The sequence below is a fragment of the Lemur catta genome, chromosome 1 (genome assembly GCF_020740605.2).
Source record: "Lemur catta isolate mLemCat1 chromosome 1, mLemCat1.pri, whole genome shotgun sequence".
NCBI classification, from domain to species: Eukaryota; Metazoa; Chordata; class Mammalia; order Primates; family Lemuridae; genus Lemur; species Lemur catta.
The window spans coordinates 68,425,377-68,447,806 of record NC_059128.1 but is presented as its reverse complement, the minus strand read 5'-3'; the positions used below and the strand labels follow the sequence as shown (position 1 = coordinate 68,447,806).

Sequence of the window (22,430 nt, the reverse complement as noted above, 5' to 3'; positions counted from 1 at the left end):
CAGAGTATTTGTGGCTATTTAATGTCAGTCTACACCTGAAGCCAGAATCAGTGTTTTACCTCAGAGCTTTACATAGTTCCTGGCATATAATAGATGCTCACCAGGAATATTAGTGGGGTGGATAAATGAAAGTATGAACTTTTCAACATCTTTTGGTTATAAGAGATTTCTTTTTCTTTAATTCAGAATTTAAAACAACTTAAAATATTTTCTTTAAATATTTATTTCTGATAAATTCCTTTTGTTATTATTTTGTTTTTGTTCTCTCAGGTAATAATAAGGTCAATGTATGCAGCAAATTACACAGAGGTATCTGAATTTGTGTTCCTGGGACTTTCAACATCTACACCAATGCAGCATTTCCTCCTTGTCTTCTCTGTAGTGTTTTATATAACAATCATTCTGGGAAACATTTTTATTGTGTTTGCAGTAACATATGACCCTCATTTACATTCCCCAATGTACTTCCTTTTAGGAAACCTCTCATTTATTGATTTGTGCCTTTCTACCCTAACGGTTCCTAAGATGATTTCTGACCTATACTCTGGGCACAATACCATATCATTCCAGGGGTGTGTCATCCAGATATTTATCCTCCATGTCCTGGGTGGATCTGAGATGGTGCTGCTCATAGCCATGGCCTTGGACCGGTATGTGGCCATATGCAAGCCCCTCCACTACCTGACCATCATGAGCCCACGAATGTGCATTTTGCTTGTGTCTGGTGCTTGGGTTATTGGTCTCATTCACTCAGTAGCCCAGTTGGCTTTTGTTGTCCATTTGCCTTTTTGTGGTCCTAATGAGATAGATAGCTTTTATTGTGATCTTCCTTCTTTCATCAAACTTGCCTGCACAGATACCTACAGAATGGAGTTCATGGTTACTGCCAACAGTGGATTCATTTCCACAGGCACCTTCATCTTATTGATTATCTCCTATATCTTCATCCTAGTCACTGTATGGAAACGCTCTTCAGGTGGTTTGTCCAAGGCCCTCTCAACTCTTTCAGCTCACATTACTGTGGTAGTTTTGTTCTTTGGACCATGTATCTTTGTTTATATGTGGCCATTTCCCACAGTACAAGTGGATAAGTTTCTTGCCATTTTGGACTTTATGATTACACCCATTTTGAATCCTGCCATTTACACTTTGAGGAACAAAGACATGAAGATGGCAATGAGGAGACTGAGTGATCAACTCTTGAATCTGAGGAAGATCTCCTAAATAACTCACAAGAGCACAAGTTACTTAGTACATTTTCAAACATTTCCAAGTAACACAAATGCTTAAATAATTATACAAAATTTGGGGATTATCTTATAGATACTTAAAGTGTTTGATATATATCCTATCTTATTGGACCAAATATGTTAATTGTTCTAAACATAGGAGGTCAGAAATTTTTGGATAGTTTTGTCCAAAGTCAAAAATAATTTATATGATTACATATAATCAATTTGTTATTTGGGGACAATTTTTATGTACTTTAAGACTTTAAAATATAGAAAGTCTATTGTGTAGTCTATATTTTTAGTAGTCCGTAGATGATCTTGAACAAGTTAATGAAACACAGAACATAGTACTCTAGTCACAGAACCCCTAATGGAAGTTGGCATTTTCCTCTGTTTGTGTATTGAAAGACTATCTCATAAAAATATAAATTAGCTGTCACCACATTTATTCCTTCAAAACAAAGTACTCCGTGTTGAATTTGTTTTTATGTTCATTACCTTATTACGTATATTGAAAAATGCTCTGTTACCTATTGTAAAAGACATACTTTTCCAGTTTTAAATATTTTTTTCTAAATTCACCATTTTGTAATATTAAGAATAGATTATCTATTATGAGGTTACATTGAATTATCACATTAATTCTCTATTAAACAAGTTGCTTTGAAACTGAATTAAGAGTCACAGAAAAGTTTTATAGAAAGTTGATGAAAAAGCATAGATTACAACCTAAGAATCTACTGAAAATATGAAATAGATTTAAATTAATTAACTTAGAGGTAATGTACTAAAACTTTTGAAAGAACTATGAAATGTACTTCTCTCTGTCGATTTAAATCCAGGATATCAATAATTAAATTTATATTTTGCCTGAAAGCCAAAAAGTGTGTGTGAGAGAGAGAAGAATTTAAAACCAGGAGGAAGGAAAAACAGAGTGGGAGAAGGAAAGCAACAAAAGACAGATGAGGGAGGATTGACATATGATTGAAAGAGAAAGAAAAAGGATAGCTGCAGAGATGGTATGTTTCATGGATTTGGCCTCTGGCTGCTACTCTGACTCTTGCTTGTCTCAATTCCATTTCTCTCAAGCCCTCTTTAGGGGAGGGAAATTTATATATAAATTTCTTATATCACAATTTTTGAAAGTGTGACTTTATGTCTATGACTCAATCAATGAAGATTCTTTAAACAACAAATGGATGTTGATCTGATCATTTCATGGTTGGCATTATTAATAGCTAACAATTGCTCTACCCAAATCCTTTGCTGACAAGTTTTTTCTAGTAACTTGTCTTGGATAACACTTTTCTTGCTTAAGGCATGAGTTCCTCATGCGTGCATATGTGTGCATATATACACATGTGTGTGTATTTATGTGGCATATATATAATCATTTTTGTAAATTGTGAAACTAGTTTAATTTATATTTTTCCTTAACTAGAAAATTGAGCCAAATTCACTGTTAAACTAAGGGGATAGGAGTTTGTGTTCTGAATATCTGTGATCTAAAATTCTTTCTGGATTTTATAATCAGTCATATTTTATATTCTCCTGATTATGATTATTTTGTTCTTTAATATTTCTATTTGTAATGGATTCTTGTTATCTACATTAAGCTAAAAAAGACAATATAAAGTTATTTTCTGCTTGAAGAATTTTCATATTTTTGAAGCTACCAGGAGAGGGGAGAAGGTGGCTAAAATTCTAAGCTCCAAAAATTCTGAAGAGCAACACTGAATCCTGTAAAATGTTTCATGTTGATGAGACAGAAACTCATCAGAGTCATAATCAAAACCTGGAAGAGACATATCCAGGGGGCAGTCACAAACTAGAAGTATATTGAGTCTTATAAAAATATAATCCAAATTTAAATCGGCTCAGTACTAATCAGATTGCAGTGATCACACCTGAACCCTCTATGCCTCATAGAGGAAGGAATAAATAGTGTCTGGAGGAATATATCAAGTCAGAGTGCTATGATTATTTTATATGTAATGTATAAAATACATGAAGTAGCTATGAGGAAGGTAAAGAAGTAGAGGTATGTGACTCACAAGTAAGAGGAAAATAGTAAATAGAAGCAGACCATAGACACAGCAATTGTTGAAGTTAGAGAAATAAAAAGTTATAAAGTAGCTTTTATATATTTTAAAAAGACATTAAGAGGTTGAAGATGTATAAAAATATGAGGAATTTCAACAGAAAAAAATGGAATATCTAAGAAAGAATCAAGTGATATTTTAGAACTGAAAAATATATGAAATTATAGGTTTTTAAAGACTGTTAGAATAACCTTCAAAGCAGTAGAAGAAAGGATCAGTGCACTCAAAGACAGGTGAATAGAAATTACCCAAACTGAAGTACAGAAATATAAAAAAATAAAAATTTCAGAACAGAATGAGAGTCAGTGGAACAATGTGAAATACTTTAACACATGCATAAATAAATGCTAGAATGAAAGAAAGGGAAGGAGAATATGAAGAACTGATGAAAGGCACACCAATATATTCAAGAAATGCAGTGAACAACCAGAGGGATAAATAGAAAAAACAAATGAACAAACAAAAAAACCCAACATAATAGGCATACTATAGTCATTTGGCTGAAAACCAAAGACAAAAAGGACATATGTAATGTGCCCCCCCCCCCCAAAAAAAAACAAATATGTTCAAAGGAACAACAATAAGACTGATGACTATCCAATAGAAAGTATGAAAGCCAGAAACATTAGAATAACATTTTAAAGTGCTGAGAAAATCTGAGATCTTAGAATTTTATACCCAATGAAAATATCTTTCAAATATGAAGAAAAAATAAAGACATCTCCAGATAAACAATAACTGAGAGAATTATTACCAGAAAAAGTCTAGAGAGAGTTCTTCAGGCTGGAAAAAATTTTTCCCAGAGGGCAGTAGGCAGAAAATGAAAATCATCAAAACAGAGCAATATAGAATACTGACTGCTTAAAACCACAACCCAAATAGTAACAACAAACAATACTGTCTGGCATTATAATATTTGTAGAAATAATCTAGAAATATTATTAAACTTTTTACCTTTTTTTGGTTTGTTTTTACTGTATGTGGTGGTGAGGAGCACCACGTTATCTAGTGCAGTTTGATGCTACAGCCTCGTTTTGTGCTAAAGTTCACCATTGTTTTTGCACCAAAATCAAAATACTCTTCCCTTTTCTAACTACTTATCTCTGTTAAGCTAGATGGCCTTCATACACTTCCAATAAAAGCTCATAGAATAACAGATTCAATGCAGAGGTGGATAAAAGAATTCAATTGCTTCTACTGAGCCGTATGCTAAGAAATGTGAAAATATGTAAAACAATTTTACTCTCCTTACTGCATTCTTTATTATAGTTTGGAAAATATTATTACTTTTCACAAAACCATTATTTATGCTAACATGTAATGCCTTATTGGTGTTATTTTTTTTCTTTTTTCTTTTTTCTTTTATTTTTTTAATTCTTTTTTCAGCATATTGTGGGGGTACAAAAGTTTAGATTACGTATATTGCCCTTGCCCCCCAGCCCTCCCCCGAGTCAGAGCTTCAAACATTAATTTGTAAGTGTTAAAAGTTTTTGATTTTAATTTCAAAATTATGAATGTTAATAGATGTACATAAACAGAAGGTATTTGGATTCCTCAGACATTTTAAAGAACATAACACTTTTCCTCTGGTTTTATCTGGTATGGACAACGAACCCCCTAAAAATTTATTAAAAGAAAGAGAAGAAGCAAAATCCCCTGAGGTTGTTAGTGCATCTGTCTTTGTTTTTAATGTTTGTCTTCTAAGGACAATTACACTGTTTCACAAATGGCCAAGACATAAAGTTGAAGAAACAATGTTCTTTCCAGATTGTGACTGACTCAATTTTATTCTGAGTGTGATGGGGCATGCTTAATGATTACCTTAATAGTTGTCTTTCCAGATAAGTTAGGTAGAATGCTTACTAATCGAAAGACCAATTTATCCATTTGTAAAAAATAAAGATATTAATAGCAATACTCAGTTACTGGCTTACTGAAAAAAATTTAGGGAAGACCGATGTGACATGCTTTGTTCAAAGAAATGCTTAGCATAACAACAAATCTCAAGATGTGGAGGTGGCTATTGAAGTAGCAGCATCAATAGTAATAAGAATCATTACTATGTTATTAATTTCTAGTCATCCTTGAGCATGACCGAAATTATTGTCTTAAAGACTAACCAAATTTCCCAGAGGAAATAATTTTGCATTCACTGATCAATAAATGATTGTGGAATCAAATAGAATTGACACAGGCATTTTATCTGGAGATATATGACTTCCATCTGTGAACTGGGGAATGCTTCTCAGACTAGAGTAACAGGACAGGTGTGACTAATTCAGGGACCTTATAGTGAACATTCTGATAATGTGAGAGACTCTGAAATACCCACTGAAATCCATATGCTAACACAGTAGTCTCTTCATGGCATTTTTAATCTCTTTGTTTCTTAGGGTGTAAATGGCTGGATTTAGGAGAGGTGTGATGACTGCATAAAATACAGCAAGAAACTTGTCCACCCAGGTGATGCTGACTGGCCACAAATAGATGAAGATGCAGGGTCCAAAGAATAACACCACTACTGTGATATGGGCAGTGCAGGTAGAGAGAGCCTTGGATGCTCCATCCTTAGAGTGAAGGCAGACAGTAAACAAAATATGAGAGTAAGAGATCAGCAACAGAATGAAGCAGATGATTGCCAATGCCCCGCTGTCAGCCTTTATCAACATTTCTAGAATATAGGTGTCTGTGCAGGCTAGCTTGATCACCAATGGAATATCACAGAAAAAGCTATCCAGTTCCCTGGGTCCACAGAAGGGCAGCTTTATAATCAAAACTAGTTGGCTTATTGAATGCACAAAGCCAATGATCCACGATGTCATCACTAACCCAATGCACACATGTCTGTTCATGATGCTAGAGTAATGGAGAGGCTTGCAGATGGCCACATAACGGTCATAGGCCATTGACACAAGCAGCACCATCTCACCCCCTCCAAAGAAGTGTCCAAAGAGTATTTGACACATGCACCCTCCAAAGGAGATGGTCTTACTTTCCTTCAGGAAGTCTGTGATCATTTTAGGGGTAGTGACTGAGGAAAGGCAGAAGTCAATGAATGAGAGATTGGCTAACAGGAAGTACATAGGGGAGTGGAGATGGAGGTCAGTAATGATTATGACCACAGTGAAGATGTTGCCTAAAATGGTGATCAAATAAAGTGAAGAAAATATCACTAGGAAGAAGGCCTGGAGCGCCCATGAATCACAAAGCCCAAGAATAATGAATTCAGACACCACAGACTGGTTTACTTCTTCCATTTAGTCCAGTTTGTTGTAAATTCTCCTGAAAAAAAAAGAGATGTGACATCAGATTTTCTGAATAAACAACATGTGAATCAAGGGGATTTCTTAAACATTACTGACAGAAGTGAATACTAGTATAATCACTTTGGAAAAAAAATTGGTCTTATCTTAGAAAGTTTAACATTCACATGTTCTATGGCCCAGTTATTTCCTTCCCATTTATATCCCAAGATAAACTATTGTATATGTGTACAAGGAGAAATTTATAATAACTCTCACTGGCGAAACAATGAGATATTGTTCTGAACCACAACAAATGCTACATAAAATCATATAAAAGTATCTTAGTAAAATATAATAATGAAGCAGAAAAAAGTTTAAAATGGATCCATTCAGCATAATTTTTGTAAGGCAAAAAGCAATAGAACACAGAGAGTATACTTTTCAAGACAAAGTATATAAGGGACAAAACTATGAAACAAAAAAGAGAAAATGTAAGATCCAAGTAACCTCAGATGAGGGAGGCCCAAGTTGGCATTAAGATGAGCACATAAGCATATGAGCACATTATAAATTTAGTTCTTTTATTGCATCATGTTTTCATAGGTGTAATTTTATTAACAAATAAATAAACACATACATAATGGGCATGGAAAAATTATGAGAATATAGTATGGATAAGAAATTATGATCAGTTCAATACTGTGGACCTGAGGTAAAATTACATTCTTCTTTAAAAGGACATTTTATTGTTTAAGGACTATATGGTAGAAAAATATTTCCTATATATAAATTGAAAGTCTGAAAAATATTAAAATATTACTGAAAGTCAATAATTCTTTCATTAATGAATAAGTAAATGAATCAATCAGTAAAAAATAAAGGTATTAATACCAGTCTTAACAAAATGACAAAATGTTTTTCACCAATGAACACAGATAGATAATTAAGTACAAGAGCAGATAAACCAGTCAAGGAGAAGGTGGTTAACTATCTGTGAAAGAATAAAAGTTCCAGGCATAAGGAAAGGATAAATCATAAGCATCAGGGAGAAATGTTCTCTGATCATCAGACTCAAAGCTTAAGTCATCTGTAAGAAATTGTTCAAAACCTGAGGTATACCACAGACATGGTGACTCCTGAGGTTTAGCCTTCAGTATAGAACTCTAAATTGTGTTTCGAAGCCCATTTGGCTGACATGATATAGGACTGTAGAATACTCTTCTGATATTAAATTTCTAATTCAAAACAAGACGGCTTCTGAGAAACTAAAATCTGGAAGTCTCTACATGGACTAAAATGAACTGAAGTCCACGGTGAAGACTGGGAGAGGGCCTGTGCATCAAGTCACTTGAGAAAAAGATGTTAGTGTCACAAATGAGAAGGCGCTTGGGACACAGAGATTCTGGGTACAAACTATCAGAGTTAGATAATTCCCTCCATTTCCAGCATCTCCATGGAAGCATTTTCCACTGTCTCATTTGCCTTAGACTAAGAAACCGTGGATTTTGAAATACATTATGTTCCTGCTAACTACCATTGGCAGAAGACTTTCTTTTGCAATGTCAGGGTAAATAGCATATACAACCTAATTAGATTTCACACCAACAAGTTATAGACACTCTGTCTCTACGTTAGTCATTTTTGCTATTTAACTCCTTGAAAAATCTAATTCTGTTAAACTGGAAAATAGACTAATTTCCTTTCTACTTCTTGCTCTCCCACTCCCACTTTTTCCTCTCTCCTCCCAGTTTACCTTCTCCTTTTCCTTCTTTTTAAATATCTGGATCTCAAGGGCTTTGCCATAGTGGATCACTTTTCTCAAATAGCCATGACTATTTCCTGATGACTGGTCTTTATAGCCATTTATCAAAGTTGGGAAATAGCTAAATAACATTTTTTTTTTTTAAATTTTTTTGAGACAGGGTCTCACTCTGTTGCCCTGGCTGGAGTGCAGTGGTGTCATCATAGTTCACTGCAACCTCAAACTCCTGGGCTCAAGCAATCCTCCTGCCTCAGCCTCCCCGGTAGCTGGGACTACAGGTGTGCACCACCATACCCAGCTAAGATTTCTATTTTTTGTAGAGATGGAGTCTTGGTCCTGCTTAGGCTCGTCCCCAACACCTGACCTCAAACAATCCTCCTGCCTTGGTCTCCCAGAGTACTAGGATTATAGGCATGAATCACTGTGCTGTGCCCTAAATAGCATTTTTAAAAAATTTTTCTATATAACTCAGGGCTGTGCTAAGTACTTTTAATCACTATTTCATAATTATGATAATGATTAGACTAATTTTATAGCTGAAATAAACAAGTGAACACAAGCTAATGCCCAAAGTAACACAGGTAATAGATGGCACACTAGAGTTAGCTTCTGGAAAGAATGTTGCTTTAGAGAAGAGTTGAGTTTGGTTGGGAGTGAATATGATTTCTATGAATCATGGAAAAAAATAGCAAAACTATTCCTAAGAATACATGTCCTGTGAAAAGATAACTGACATAAGAAGAAAGATAAATGACCGATAGCTGTTTGAAACATGTTCTATATATCCATAATAATTCTGTTATTTTTGCTCATGACACTAATGGTTTCAAGTTATTTGCTTATTGAGTCTGGGCTTACCCACATTGTTGCATATAATTGAAGTTGTTAATGTTGTTGTTATTTAAATTCATTAGTGTTATTGGATACCAGGGATAAAAATAAGGTCAGAATTAGAAAGTACTAGATTTGGAAGGGGATTTTATTTTTTCTAGTCACGTCAATAAGACTTTATTGAATATTTTCTTACTGTGTCCACAATCTCTACTGGGTACTTCAGATGAAAAGGAAATAGATTGTAGGTGTTGTAAGTTATACAAAAAATGTAAAAAACAATATTTTCTTTTTTATCTTATTACTTTAAAGGTTGTTAGTGTTATTTTAGATGAATTACAAAAGACAAAGTATTACTAATAAAATAAATAATATTAATAGCAATATTAATAATACCATTATAATTAATTTTCAAGCATGTCCTAAAGAGGAAAGATTAATCTCTAGATTCTAAGAGTATATGCTTATAAAATCAAATGACTTAAAGCAGAACTCACCAATGAGAAGAAAACTTAGGAAGATAAAAAAGAAAAAGAAAATAAAACCATTCCTATTTCTTTTTGAGCTGCTAATTTGAGGGACATGTGAAAACTAAGTCTCTCTCTGCATCTCCCTGTGTGCCAGAAATTTCCATTCACATTTTCGAACTTCATCTTCACAATAACTCCATGGAATGGGTCTTACTCTGAGGTTGACCCTCAGTGTAACCTGTTGCAAGTCTCAGAGTTGAGGAGCAGCATGACTGGGATGCACGCCCGGTGTTCTCTGACTCTAGTCCTTCTCCTTCTGTGCCATGATCCTGCATCTCCTGTTCAGTCCAAGAGCATAACTGAATTTCCATATTAGCCACTGACTGTTGCAGCTTTTAAGAGATTTCCCTCCACATTTTCTACCAGATTTCTTCCTGATCTAAATTATTAACAATAAATTTTCTCCCTTCTTGGAAATTTCTGTTAATTATACTCACATATCTGCATCTGGAACAATCCCTTAATTCAGAAAATCTCTGGACCTTGATGATTGTGGATCTGTGAGAAGAGGCCTTCTTCAACCAGAGCATCTAGTGAGCTGTGAGATGGTATAGAAGGCATTCCCTTTGATGCTATAGGGAGTCCAGAAGTCCCAAGATGTAGCTTGGAGAAGAAACCCTTGATATTTATGGAAGCTAGTTCGCCATCCTAGTTAATATGTGTAGAAAAATGGTATTAAAACACTGTGAAATTCTCTTAAATATAATGGAGGAAGGGATTTAAAGGACAAGTTAAGAAATGTATGGAGCACGGCCTATGTCTTACCAGACAGATGTCATATCTGACCAGATTTTTTCCCATGGATTAAGCATTGCCCATATTTTAACTAGAGTCTGATATAAAATCATATTGCAGCAAAACAATTAATCCATTTTCTTCTGAGACCAGTGTTACCAGTGTTCATGGGAGGATGTGATGTATATATTTAACAGCAGAGTAGCCTCTGGGGTGGGAAACTTTCAAGTTACCTATATCATATTCCTCTGGGACTTCATAGTTTTGAGTTCCTCTGAATTGAGAGTATCACTTGATAGTGTGCCTTTTGTTAAAGTCAAAGACAAAGAGACCTGGTGAATACAGTTATAAAGGTTCTAATGATAAAAGTTAGACACAGTTTTAAAATATTTCATTGTTTAATTTTTTTAAAGGAAAACATTATTTCAGAACTGAGCTGCCATTTTTAACCCCAGCAGAAGCCAGATGACTTATGTGGGTGGAAGTGGATGACAAGCTTGGGAGAAGAGCTGGTCACTGACGCAGCCAACTGTGAGCAGCCAGCCTTAAACCATTTTAGTTTGTGGAGATTTAATGCGGAGTAGAGAAACATGTTAAGGTCTCAAAAATTTCTGTGCTTATTTGAGCAGTGTTGTAGGTTTAACATACTAAGTAAAAAACAGTATAATTAATATTCTTCTAAATAGCAAAGCAATATTGGAAGCCTACCTTTTATTTTGATTTTATTTATAAAGTATTATGTAAATTCAGTTTTCCCATTCAAAATTCCAACACCTTTAGAATTTGAGAAAGCTATGTGAAAGGCTACCTCTATCTTCTTTTTATTATTATTTTTTTCACTAGAAATAACTTTTGTACACATTTTAAGGAGGTTTTATTTCAGTTTCTTTTCCATGTGATTTTAAGATAATATATGCATATGTCAACATATATACCTGGAAGAGTCCTGTTTGTTTTTTGAATATAAATACAGATGTTCTTCAATTTACAGTGGGGTTATGTCTTGATAAATTCATCATAATTTGAAAACAGTGTAAGTTGAAATTCATTTAATATATCATAGCCTATATGCTTAGTACATGTTCATTAGCCTAAAGTTAGGTATAATCATCTAACACAAACCCTATTTTATAATAAAGTATTGACTATCATGTAATTTATTGAATACTATACTAAAAGTAAAAAACAGAATAATTGTATGGTTATCCAAATAATGATTTTTACTGAATGCGTATGTAAAATTGAAAAATTGTAAGTCAAACTATCTTGAGTCAAACCATCTTAAGTCGATCATCTGTATGTGGAAAAGTATTTTAATACTGAGAATGAAATTAAAGGCACAATAGCTTTCACAATAGTAACAAAGAAAATAAAATACTTAGGAATATATTTAACCAAGGAGGTGAAAGACCTTTACAAGGAGAAGTAAAAATCACTGAGGAAGGAAATCACAGAGGATGTAAGCAAATGGAAAAACATATCATGCTTATGGATTGGCAGAATCAACATTGTTAAAATGTCTATACACCCAAATGGTATACAGATTCAATGCAATCCTCATTAAAATACCAATGTCATTTTTTACAAATTTATAAAAACTTATTCTACACTTTGTATGGAACCAGAAAAGAGCCCGAATAGCCAAAGCAACTGTAAGCAAAAGGAACAAATCAGGAGAAATCACTTTACCAGACTTCAAACTATATTACAAGGTTATTGTAACCAAAACAGCATGGTACTGACACATGAACAGAGACATAGATCAAGTAATCAGAAAAGATAGAAAATCATTCCCATATTGCCATTTGATCTTTGAGAAAGCAGACAACAGTTTATATTGGAGAAAATAATCTCTGTTCAAGAAATGGTGCTGGGGATATGGGATAGCCACATGTAGAAGATTGGAACAGGATCCTTACCTCTCGCCACTCACAAAAATTAATTTAAGATGGATAACAGGCCTAAACCTAAAGCATGAAACCATAACAATTCTAGAAGAAAATGTTGGAAAAACTCTTTTAGATATTGTCCTAGGCAAAGAATTTATGAAGAAGACCCCAAAGGCAATCACAATAAGAAAAATCAATAAATGGGACTTGACTAAATTACAAAGCTTCTGGACAGCCAGGAAATAATCAGTAGAGTTAACAGACAACCTCTATGGGATAAAATATTTGCATGCTATACATCCAATAAAAGGCTAAGAACCAGCATCTGTAGAGAACTTAAGCAATCAGCAATAAAAAAATCAAACCCCATTAAAAAGTGTGCAAATGACATGAACAGAAGCTTTTCAAAAGAGGAGAGACTAATTGCCAACACACATATGAAAAACTGCTCAATGTCTCTAATACAAATCAAAACCACAGTGAGATATCACCTAACTCCAGTGAGAATGGCTTTTATCAAAAAGTCCAAAAACAACAAATGCTGGTGTAGATGCAGAGAGAAAGGAGTACTTATATGTACTGTTGGTGGGACTGCAAGCTAGTATAACCTCTATGGAAAATAGGAGATTCCTAAAAGAACTAAAAGTAGGCCTACCATTTGATCCAGCAATCCTGTTACTGGTCATCTAACCAAAGGAAAAAAAGACATTCTATAATAAAGACATCTGCACTTGAATGTTTGTAGCAACGCAATTCACAACTGTGAAGATGTGGAATCAACCAAAGTGCCCATCAGTTCATGAATGGGTTAATAAAGCGTGATATATGTATACCACGGAGTAGTACTCAGCCATAAAAAAATAAATTAATACCTTTTGTGACAACCTGGATGGAACTAGAGATCATTCTCCTAAGTGAAGTATCGTAAGAATGGAAAAACAAATACCACATGAACTCACTATTAAATTGGAACTAATGGATCAGCACTCACATTCACATATGGAAGTAAAACTCAACATAAATCAAGTAGGTGGGAGGGGGAGTAAGGAAATTGGTAAAATCACAACTAATGGGTACAATGCACACTATGTGGGTGATGGGAACCCTTATAACTTTGACTCAAATTGTTCAAAATCAATTCATGTAGCCAAAGCATTTGTGCCCCTGTAATATTCTGAAATAAACAATAAAAAAAAGTAGTTCAAGGCTAATCTGGGCTACATCGCAAGACCCCTTCTCTAAAATAAAGGAAAAAGAGAGAAAGAAATAGATGAAGTTAATTTTAATTATACATTTTGTTTAACCCAGTATATCTCAAATATTATTTCAAGGTGTAATCAATATTACAAATGATTCATGAGATTAAAAAAAAGAAAGGAAAGTTACAGGCTAAAATCTCTTGTGAACACAGATACAAAAATTCTTTTTAATATACATGTTGGATGTACATATATTGGGGTACATTCATATCAAATCAGGGTATTGGGAATATCTATTACCTTAAATATTTATCTTTGTTTACATTAGGAACATTTGAATTATTTTCTTCTAGTTATTTTGAAATTATAATTGATTAATGTCAAATATAGTTACCCTATTGATCTATCAAACACCAGGAAAAAATGCCTAACAAAATATTAGCAAATTAAATCCCATAATATATAAACAAATTAAAATCCATGGCCAAGTGGTATATTTATTCTACTTATGCAATGCTAGTTCAACAGTTGAAAATCAACTAATGTAATCTACTACATCAACAGGCTAAAGAATAAAAGTCACACTGTCATATCAATTGATGCATGAAAAGATTTTCTGCATTTTGTGTATATCAAAATCAAATACCGATTTATGATAAAAATTCCTAGCAGACTAGGAATAGAGGGGTATTTTCTCAACTTGATAAAGAACACCTATGAAAGATCAACAGCTAACATCACACTTCATGGGGAGAAACTGGACGCTCTCCCCAGTTTTATATTTAGGTCTCTGATCCATTTTGAGTTAATCTCATAACCCATGACCTTGCTATAATTGCTTATTTCCAGGAGGAACCTATATTATAAAAAAATCCACTAGCCCATGCTGTTTTAAATGATTGAATAAATTTATAAGTGGTCACAAATCTGCTGTGCAGAAAAATTCCAAATAACTTATGTAAATACTCCACCCTAAAGGAAAGGGAGCATAATTTCCCATTTCTTAAACATGGGATGGGTGTAGTGACTTCTTTCCAAAGAGTACAGTATTCAAAGAGGGGAAAAATAACTTTATAGTAACAAAAGCTAGCAAACACCTTTTCAGCCAGATGATCAAAATCAATATCAGCAGCATAAATTATATTCATAGAATATATCCTTGATATGATGTGATGAAAATCACACTATTTCACTTTACTTGTCATCTTCCTCACCCACACCCATAACCATGATCTACTTAGGAAAAAAAAAATCAAATACACTCCATTGCTGGGATTTACAATATAACTGACTAGTATTCCTCCAAGCCATCAAGATCATCAAACACAAGGAAAGTGTGGGAAAAATGTCATAGCCAAGAGTAGCCTAAGGAGACATGACAGCAGAAGACAGGTAAAAACTAAGAAAATTTGAAAAAAAATAGAATTTAATTCATAATAATGTATCATATTGATTTATTTCCTGTAAGAATGTACCATACTAATGTAAGATGTTGATAATAGAGGAAACTCTGTTGTGTGTGTGTGTGTGTACATATGTATATGTTTGTGAATTCTCTATTCTATCTGCTCAATTTTTCTGTAAATCTATAACTGCTAAAAAATAGTATATTAATATAAAATTTTGAAACAAAGGATAAACAGTATTATGTACATAGAAAATGTTTTAAAGAATGTGTTTTACAGTGGTTACTTTGGGGATGACTAGTAAGAGAAGGGTTTTAATTTTCACTTTACACCATTTTATATTTTTAAAATTATCTTATCATGAATAAATTTACCTTTGAATAAAACAAAAAAAGGAAAATAAAGTTCCCAATTTTAAACCTTACTATACAGCCACAGTAATGTAAACAGTGTGGTACTAGCATAAGGGTAGACATATAGACAACTGGAATAGAATTGAAACTCCAGAAATAAACCCAAGCATGTATGGTAATTGATTGTTGACAAGGGTGCCAAGACTGTTCAATGGGAGAAAGAATAGTATCTTCATTAATGATGCTGGGACAACTGTATATCCATATGCAAAAGAAATTTAATGAAATGCTTCCAACAGAATTTTAAATTACACTTATTTAAAGAGTTTGTTAATAGCTATTACTTCTTCCCTGGGATTAATCTAAATGATATTTAATTTATAAATAAACATTAAAATGCCAGTTTTGATATTCCTTGATGATATTTTGCTGTTATATTTGATTAGATATAGTTTCCTTTGTTTTGCATTTACTTTCTTAACAAGACCTATAAATTTTTCCCTTTAAGGCCATGGGAATTCTGAAGCAGAATTCCCATGATAAATGGCCTGTATACTCAGATCACAAGTCATCAAGTGGTCACCAAAAGCTGTTGTTCGGTTGCTGTTGGAGCTGGAGCAGTTGTGAGAAGCAGTAACCACATAGCATCAAAGAGGGCAGCATTTGTTGAAAGATCCAGTTATAGTGAAAACATTGCTTTCCAGAACTTTTTTTCCCTTTTCTTTTGGCCAGGTAAGTAGAGATGGTATGATTAAAGTCAGTAGCCGACTAAAATTATCAGCTATTTTCCATATACAGGCCATGTATAGTACTTATGTCACAGCATTAAAACTCTCTCTCATCTCCATTCCTGTTTTTCAAGTCAGCAAGTACTTATTGAAAATTCACTCATACCAGTCATTCCAAGGGGAGGTTAGAATTTTCATTGCCTAGATTGTTTCTTGATTTACAGGGAAATTTCTGAGTCTAGATTTCAAGAGAGACTAGCAACAACCTTTGAAATTGGTTTTGCAGTGAATTGCCTAAGAACTGCCTTTGTGTGTGACAATCTCTAGAGTAACAATTATTTTTTAATAATTCTATTGTCATCAGTTTTCCAAAGGATTAAAATGTAGGATAAACATTCTTTCCCAAGAAGCCATTATTATTAATTATCCATCCATTTATATACATATACATGCCCACATCCTTCCAAACATCCACCTTTCTCTCAAACTCACAATGCTTACTGTGGGCTGTGATTTCTGACTACGAGACGCTCCCTGCTCTCAAGAAGCTGTTAGACCTAGCATGGGAGTCAAGGAAACTAGTCATTGTAAATTATATCATAAAACAGTTAAAATAAGAGGTCTGCAAGTACAATGTGAGAGCATGGAGGAAAAATATCTAATTCAGACTGCAGTAGTGAGGGAGACATTCTTATTTTTTTTTATTTCAGAATATTATGGGGGTATAAACATTTTGGTTACATGTAATGCCTTTGTCTTGCCCAAGCCAGGGCTAGAAGCATGCCCTTCCCCCATACAGTGTGCCCTGTTTCCATTAGCTGTGAGTTTACCCGCCCAATCCCACCACCTGACCGACACCCAATGAACTACCATGTTGAATTGATGCACGAGGTGGAATTTTTAGAATAAGAAGTAATGAGCTAAAGGAAAAAGTCAGGGATCCCTTTAATGTGAAAAAAGCATGGGTAAACCTGAGAGTCCTGAAAGAACAAGGAGTGTCCCTATAGTTCTTCAGGTTTGTGGAGTGGAGAGGCTAGAAGTGAGGCTGGGGAGATGGGCAGGCAGATCCCAGAGCTTTATTGCCATCATGAAATGTTGTGAAGGCAGAAGTCACTGAGGGATTCTAAGTAGTGAGCAGGCAAAACCCAGGAAATGTTCCGTTCATTGGTGTGTTTTTTAACTGCTTCTTAAGGTATTCTTCTTGCTTGTTTCTATTCTTCTCTCCTGTATTTTTTCCTCTTTTTATTCCTGTCCCTTCTCTCTAATCTACTCTCCTTCCTAAAGAAACTAGCAATAGACAGCCGAAAAATGTGAGGTTTTTATCTTGGTGATGAATCCCTTACTGAGAATATTTTCTGTTAAGTGACAATTGTATTTTTTTAAAATGAGCAAACAGATGTTTACACATTTGTAAAATTTTATTTTAATTTTTTAAATATTTATTTGAATAAACTTTATTTCAATTTTAAATGCAAGTTTAATGCTGACGTCACTTAATTCTGAATTTGCAGGCTGTGTATCTCAAAACCCTTATTTTGCATTTTAAAAATCTATTTTTTAGTCAAAAGCAATGTTTTAGACCATTTAAATAATACAGAAATATAGACCTTAGGAAGTGAAAGCCTCATGTAATCCTACTTCTCAGGATTCAACATTGGTAATGTTTGGTGTGCATTCTTGGAATTTTTAAAATTCAAACACACCCACAAAGTTTCATATTATTAATTTTATTATGCATTTTCTTGTATTTCACTAAATTAGAAATCTTTCCAGATCTGTGTAACTATTTAGATAGTTTTAGCAGCTTCATAGTATTCCATTGTATAGATGCACTATAATGTGATTAATATCTTCACTACTGATTAACATGTGTCAAAAACATTCTATTATATGTATATATATGTGTGTGTATATACAAATAGATATATGTTATATATATAACATTTGCTCTTGTGCTAGTATGTCTAGAAATAGATTTGTACATTTTAAATTCTAATAAATATTGTCAATTTGTAATTCCTTGAACAGTGTGTAAGAGTACCTTTTGAGACTTTGAAAATACTAAGATTTCACTAATTTCTTATTTCTCTTATTTCTCTGTTTTTCTCTTTTCTTTCCCTGTTGATTATTAAACAAAAAACCATGAAGCTCCTAATGACTGAGGAGGCTGAATGTCAATAAATATGTTTATTGGCCATTTGTATGTGGTGGTGTTTCTGTTGTGAGCTACGTGTGAATGCTTTCCTACTTTTTAAAATTAGACCTCCTCCTTGTGGTGTTACTATGTATTGACCTTTCTACCAACCATAATACTCTGACTGCTGATATTTTTCCTTTCCTATTGAACTATATAAAATGAAGACATTTTATGTTAATAATTTTTAACATTTAGAAAATAAAGAAAATAAGCAAATAAAAATAAATCACTCAATTTTCTTACTATAAAAATCTATCGGTATTTTTTTTTTACTAACTTTTCTTTTGGTTTTTAAAACATTTTTGCAGTGGGAATATACTGAATATATACTTTTTGTATTCCTGAATATGTCTCTTTTAAAACCTTCGCATTGTACAATCAAAACCTTTAGATAGAGATTTAATTATAGGTCCTTTGATATGTCACATCCACTGTCATTCACCTCAGTGATTGCCCCCATATTTCTTGCTCAGTTTCGCTAATTTTTTTCCACTTACTGTCTACAAGGTTCTCCATCTAGGGCCCATGCGGTGGGCCTCATAGCATCACCCTTGTAGTGGTTACTTTTGGCTGCAATATCTGCTTCATCTTTATAACACTCAGGATGCCTCTTCCTGCCTGGTCTAGCTACACTCAAGTCCACTTTTGACTATAATGGGTCCCTACTGCTCCCACCACTGTATTCTACTTTCTTGCTGAGACAGTGCAGGGTTGTTCCAAGCCAGAGCCGGGCTTGGTGTGGAGCGGCACAGGGAGGAAGGAGGATGTGAGAATGAATGTTCGTCAGTGGTGTGGTTCTGGACGCGAGCGTGGTGATGGCCATGCAAGTGGGGAACCTATGGTATTCAATTCAGGTGTGGAACAATCATCAACAGTTTGGTTTGGTTGCTTAAAGATAAAGTAAGAAAGAATAATTCAATAGATTAGATTCTATAAAATGGATATTTGACCATCTTTGGACCTACTGAAAGGACAATTTTATATGATTCAAACTAATAAATACATAGAAGCCTGGAGATGAACAATTTATTAACAAGCATTAAAGAAAAGCATCTATTTTTTCCTAGACACACAATTTTTAAAAATGGGCTTCCTCTATATTTTATCTTGTAACCATCTCTCTTTTACTCATATATTATTCACATATTTTCATAGTATTAATTTTTGTTTCTATATATGAGGTTGAAGTTTGGTATCTATTTTGAATGTGCCTTTTAGAGAAATTGTATCAATTTATACTATCATTATCAATGTATGAGAGTGTCTAGTTTCGCACATAATAAATCATCAATTTTTAAAAAACTTTGCCAATTTATTAAGCAAAACAAATGTACCCCAGCGCTATCTTGTTCATGTTCCTTTGATTACTAGTGAGGGGTTTACTTTTCATGATCATTGACTATTGGGATTTCTTCTTTAGTCTCTAGTCTTTACATGTTTTGCTCATTTTTAAATTGGTGTACCACATTTTTTTGTCTATTATTTATTTGAAAGACTGATTTTATTGAAATATGTTAATAATCTGATGTCTTAAAATGATTTTCTACAGTTTGTTTTTAATTTAATTTTTATAGTGCTTATGTCTCCATGTGAAGGTATCTATATACATATCTATATGCATTATATTTATATATCTCTATATAAGCATATATAAAAATGTGACATTTTGAATACTTTTTCAGTTATTTCACTCATGATTTGTGAATATGTGATATGCTTAGATTGAATTTTCCATCTTAATGTTTGCTTAAATATTCCTATACTTTCTTTTCTTTATAACATTTAAATATCCATTTAAAATTTCATTAAATTTGTGTTGAGAGGGAAAGATCTACATTTTTGCAAGTTTTATCTGTTGTACAAACATCATTGGTTGAATAATTTACCCTGTCCACCCTGATGTAGTATTACGCAGAGATAGTATATTTCCTTAGTGGTCTCCTGATAGGTCACTTTAAGTCACTCTAGTCTTTTCATTTCATTCTTTACATTGAAACTTTTGTGACCATTTGAATACAAATATGATCAAGCCACTGCTTAAAATTCTTAATATTTTTCTACTGCCCTGAGGCTAAAAAGCAAAGTTCTTATGGATACAAGATTCCATCATTTCTAGACTATTATTCTAGACTCATCTCAGTTGTTCAGCCACTTGCCTCACAGACCTTCCTGTCTCAGAGTCTTTGCACATGGCGTTTCCATAGTCTGGACTACACTACTTACTCTTGAGTAGTAAGTCCCTATAGCAAAGTCTGAGCACACACCTCTGGGATGAGTCAGTTTTTCCTCATAGTACTCTGCTCTTTTTCTTCATATTAATTATCAGAGTTTTACCTGCATTTAAAGCTATTTAATACCTAGTTTCACCATTAACCTATAAACCTCCTGAAACCAGGATTAGTGTTTTACTTCAGAACTTGGTATAGTTCCTGGCATAAAGTAGATACTCATTACAAATATTAGTTGAATGGATAAGTGAATGCATAAAATTTACAAAACATCTATGGCTACTAATGAAGATTTCTTTTTTTAATACCATATTTAAAAACAATTTAAATCTGTTTCTTTCAATATTTATTTCTGATAAATTTTTGTTCTCATTTTATTTGTAGTCTTTTAGGTTACACAGACAAAACCAATGTATGAGGCAAATTACTCTGAGGTGTCTGAATTCATACTCCTGGGACTTTCTACTTGCAAACCAGTGCAGCATTTCCTCCTTGCCTTCTCTGCAGTGTTTTATGTAATAATCGTTCTGGGAAACATTCTTGTTGTGTTTACAGTAACATTTGACCCTCATTTACATTCTCCTATGTACTTCCTTTTAGGAAACCTCTCATTTATTGATTTGTGTTTTTCTACCTTAACAGTTCCTAATATGATTTTTGACCTGTACTCTGGGCACAATACCATATCATTCCAGGGGTGTGTCATCCAGATATTTGTCCTCCATGTCCTGGGTGGATCTGAGATGGTGCTGCTCATAGCCATGGCCTTGGACCGGTATGTGGCCATATGCAAGCCCCTCCACTACCTGACCATCATGAGCCCACGAATGTGCATTTTGCTTGTGTCTGGTGCTTGGGTTATTGGTCTCATTCACTCAGTAGCCCAGTTGGCTTTTGTTGTCCATTTGCCTTTTTGTGGTCCTAATGAGATAGATAGCTTTTATTGTGATCTTCCTTGGTTCATCAAACTTGCGTGTGCAAATACCTACAGAATGGAATTCATGGTTACTGCCAACAGTGGGTTCATATCCACAGGCACCTTCATCTTATTGATTATCTCCTATATCTTCATCCTAGTCACTGTATGGAAACGCTCTTCAGGTGGTTTGTCCAAGGCCCTCTCAACTCTTTCAGCTCACATTACTGTGGTAGTTTTGTTCTTTGGACCGTGCATCTTTGTTTATATGTGGCCATTTCCCACAGTACCAGTGGATAAGTTTCTTGCCATTTTGGACTTTATGATTACACCCATTTTGAATCCTGCCATTTACACTTTGAGGAACAAAGACATGAAGATGGCAATGAGGAGACTAAGTAGTGAACTCCTGAATCTGAGGAAGATCTCCTAAATAACTCACAAGAGCACAAGTGATGCCTTCTCTAAGCACCACTGTAAACACAAGTGTTTAAAAAGTTATGCTGTTTTAAGATAATTTATTGTCCTTAATCCAGAAGCTCAAAAACTATAACTAGTTTATTCCAAGTTAATAACCAATAATGTGATTATATATTTAATTGCTTAGAGGCAATTTTACATAGTTTTAAAATTTTACAATCCACTTTTTGAGTGGGCCACTTTTGACTAGAACATAGAACACTCTATTATTTTTTAATGAATTCCAATTCCCAAGAATATTTACAGAGATACTAGTGTAAGTGGATATTTTCCTCTCACGTTGGGTTGAAAAATATTCTCATTTAATGAGAATAATTGGTTCTCATCACAGTTATTTTTTGAGAAGCAAAGTATGTTCACATTCTATGTTGATTCATATTCATTGTTCTTTCTTTTCCTTCCTTTATTTATTACTTTTATTAATAAATGTACTCAGTTACATAAATATAATTTTTGAAAGAAATATCATTTCTTTAATAAATTAAATATTGTTTAATAGTTACATAAACAGAAAATAATAACATTAATAAAGAAATAGTTAAACAATTAGTAGTGCTTTGAATGCCATTTAGGGATCTGTTCACCAAGAGGGAAAGT

The 22,430-nt window shown here is 33.7% G+C and overlaps 3 protein-coding genes across 3 annotated transcripts; 2 read left to right on the top strand and 1 right to left on the bottom strand.

The window, feature by feature from the left end:
* Positions 1–285: 285 nt before the first annotated feature.
* LOC123640706 (olfactory receptor 4F15-like) lies at positions 286–1,224 on the top strand. The gene has a single exon (XM_045555277.1). It carries the CDS (start codon positions 286–288, stop codon positions 1,222–1,224), a length of 939 nt encoding a protein of 312 aa, XP_045411233.1.
* A 4,455-nt stretch (positions 1,225–5,679) lies between these two features.
* On the bottom strand, positions 5,680–6,591 carry LOC123640696 (olfactory receptor 4K3-like). The gene has a single exon (XM_045555265.1). The coding sequence runs from the start codon at positions 6,589–6,591 to the stop codon at positions 5,680–5,682; it is 912 nt and encodes a 303-aa protein (XP_045411221.1).
* A 14,256-nt stretch (positions 6,592–20,847) lies between these two features.
* On the top strand, positions 20,848–21,786 carry LOC123640686 (olfactory receptor 4F6-like). Its single transcript, XM_045555256.1, has one exon. The coding sequence runs from the start codon at positions 20,848–20,850 to the stop codon at positions 21,784–21,786; it is 939 nt and encodes a 312-aa protein (XP_045411212.1).
* The last annotated feature ends 644 nt before the right edge of the window (positions 21,787–22,430 follow it).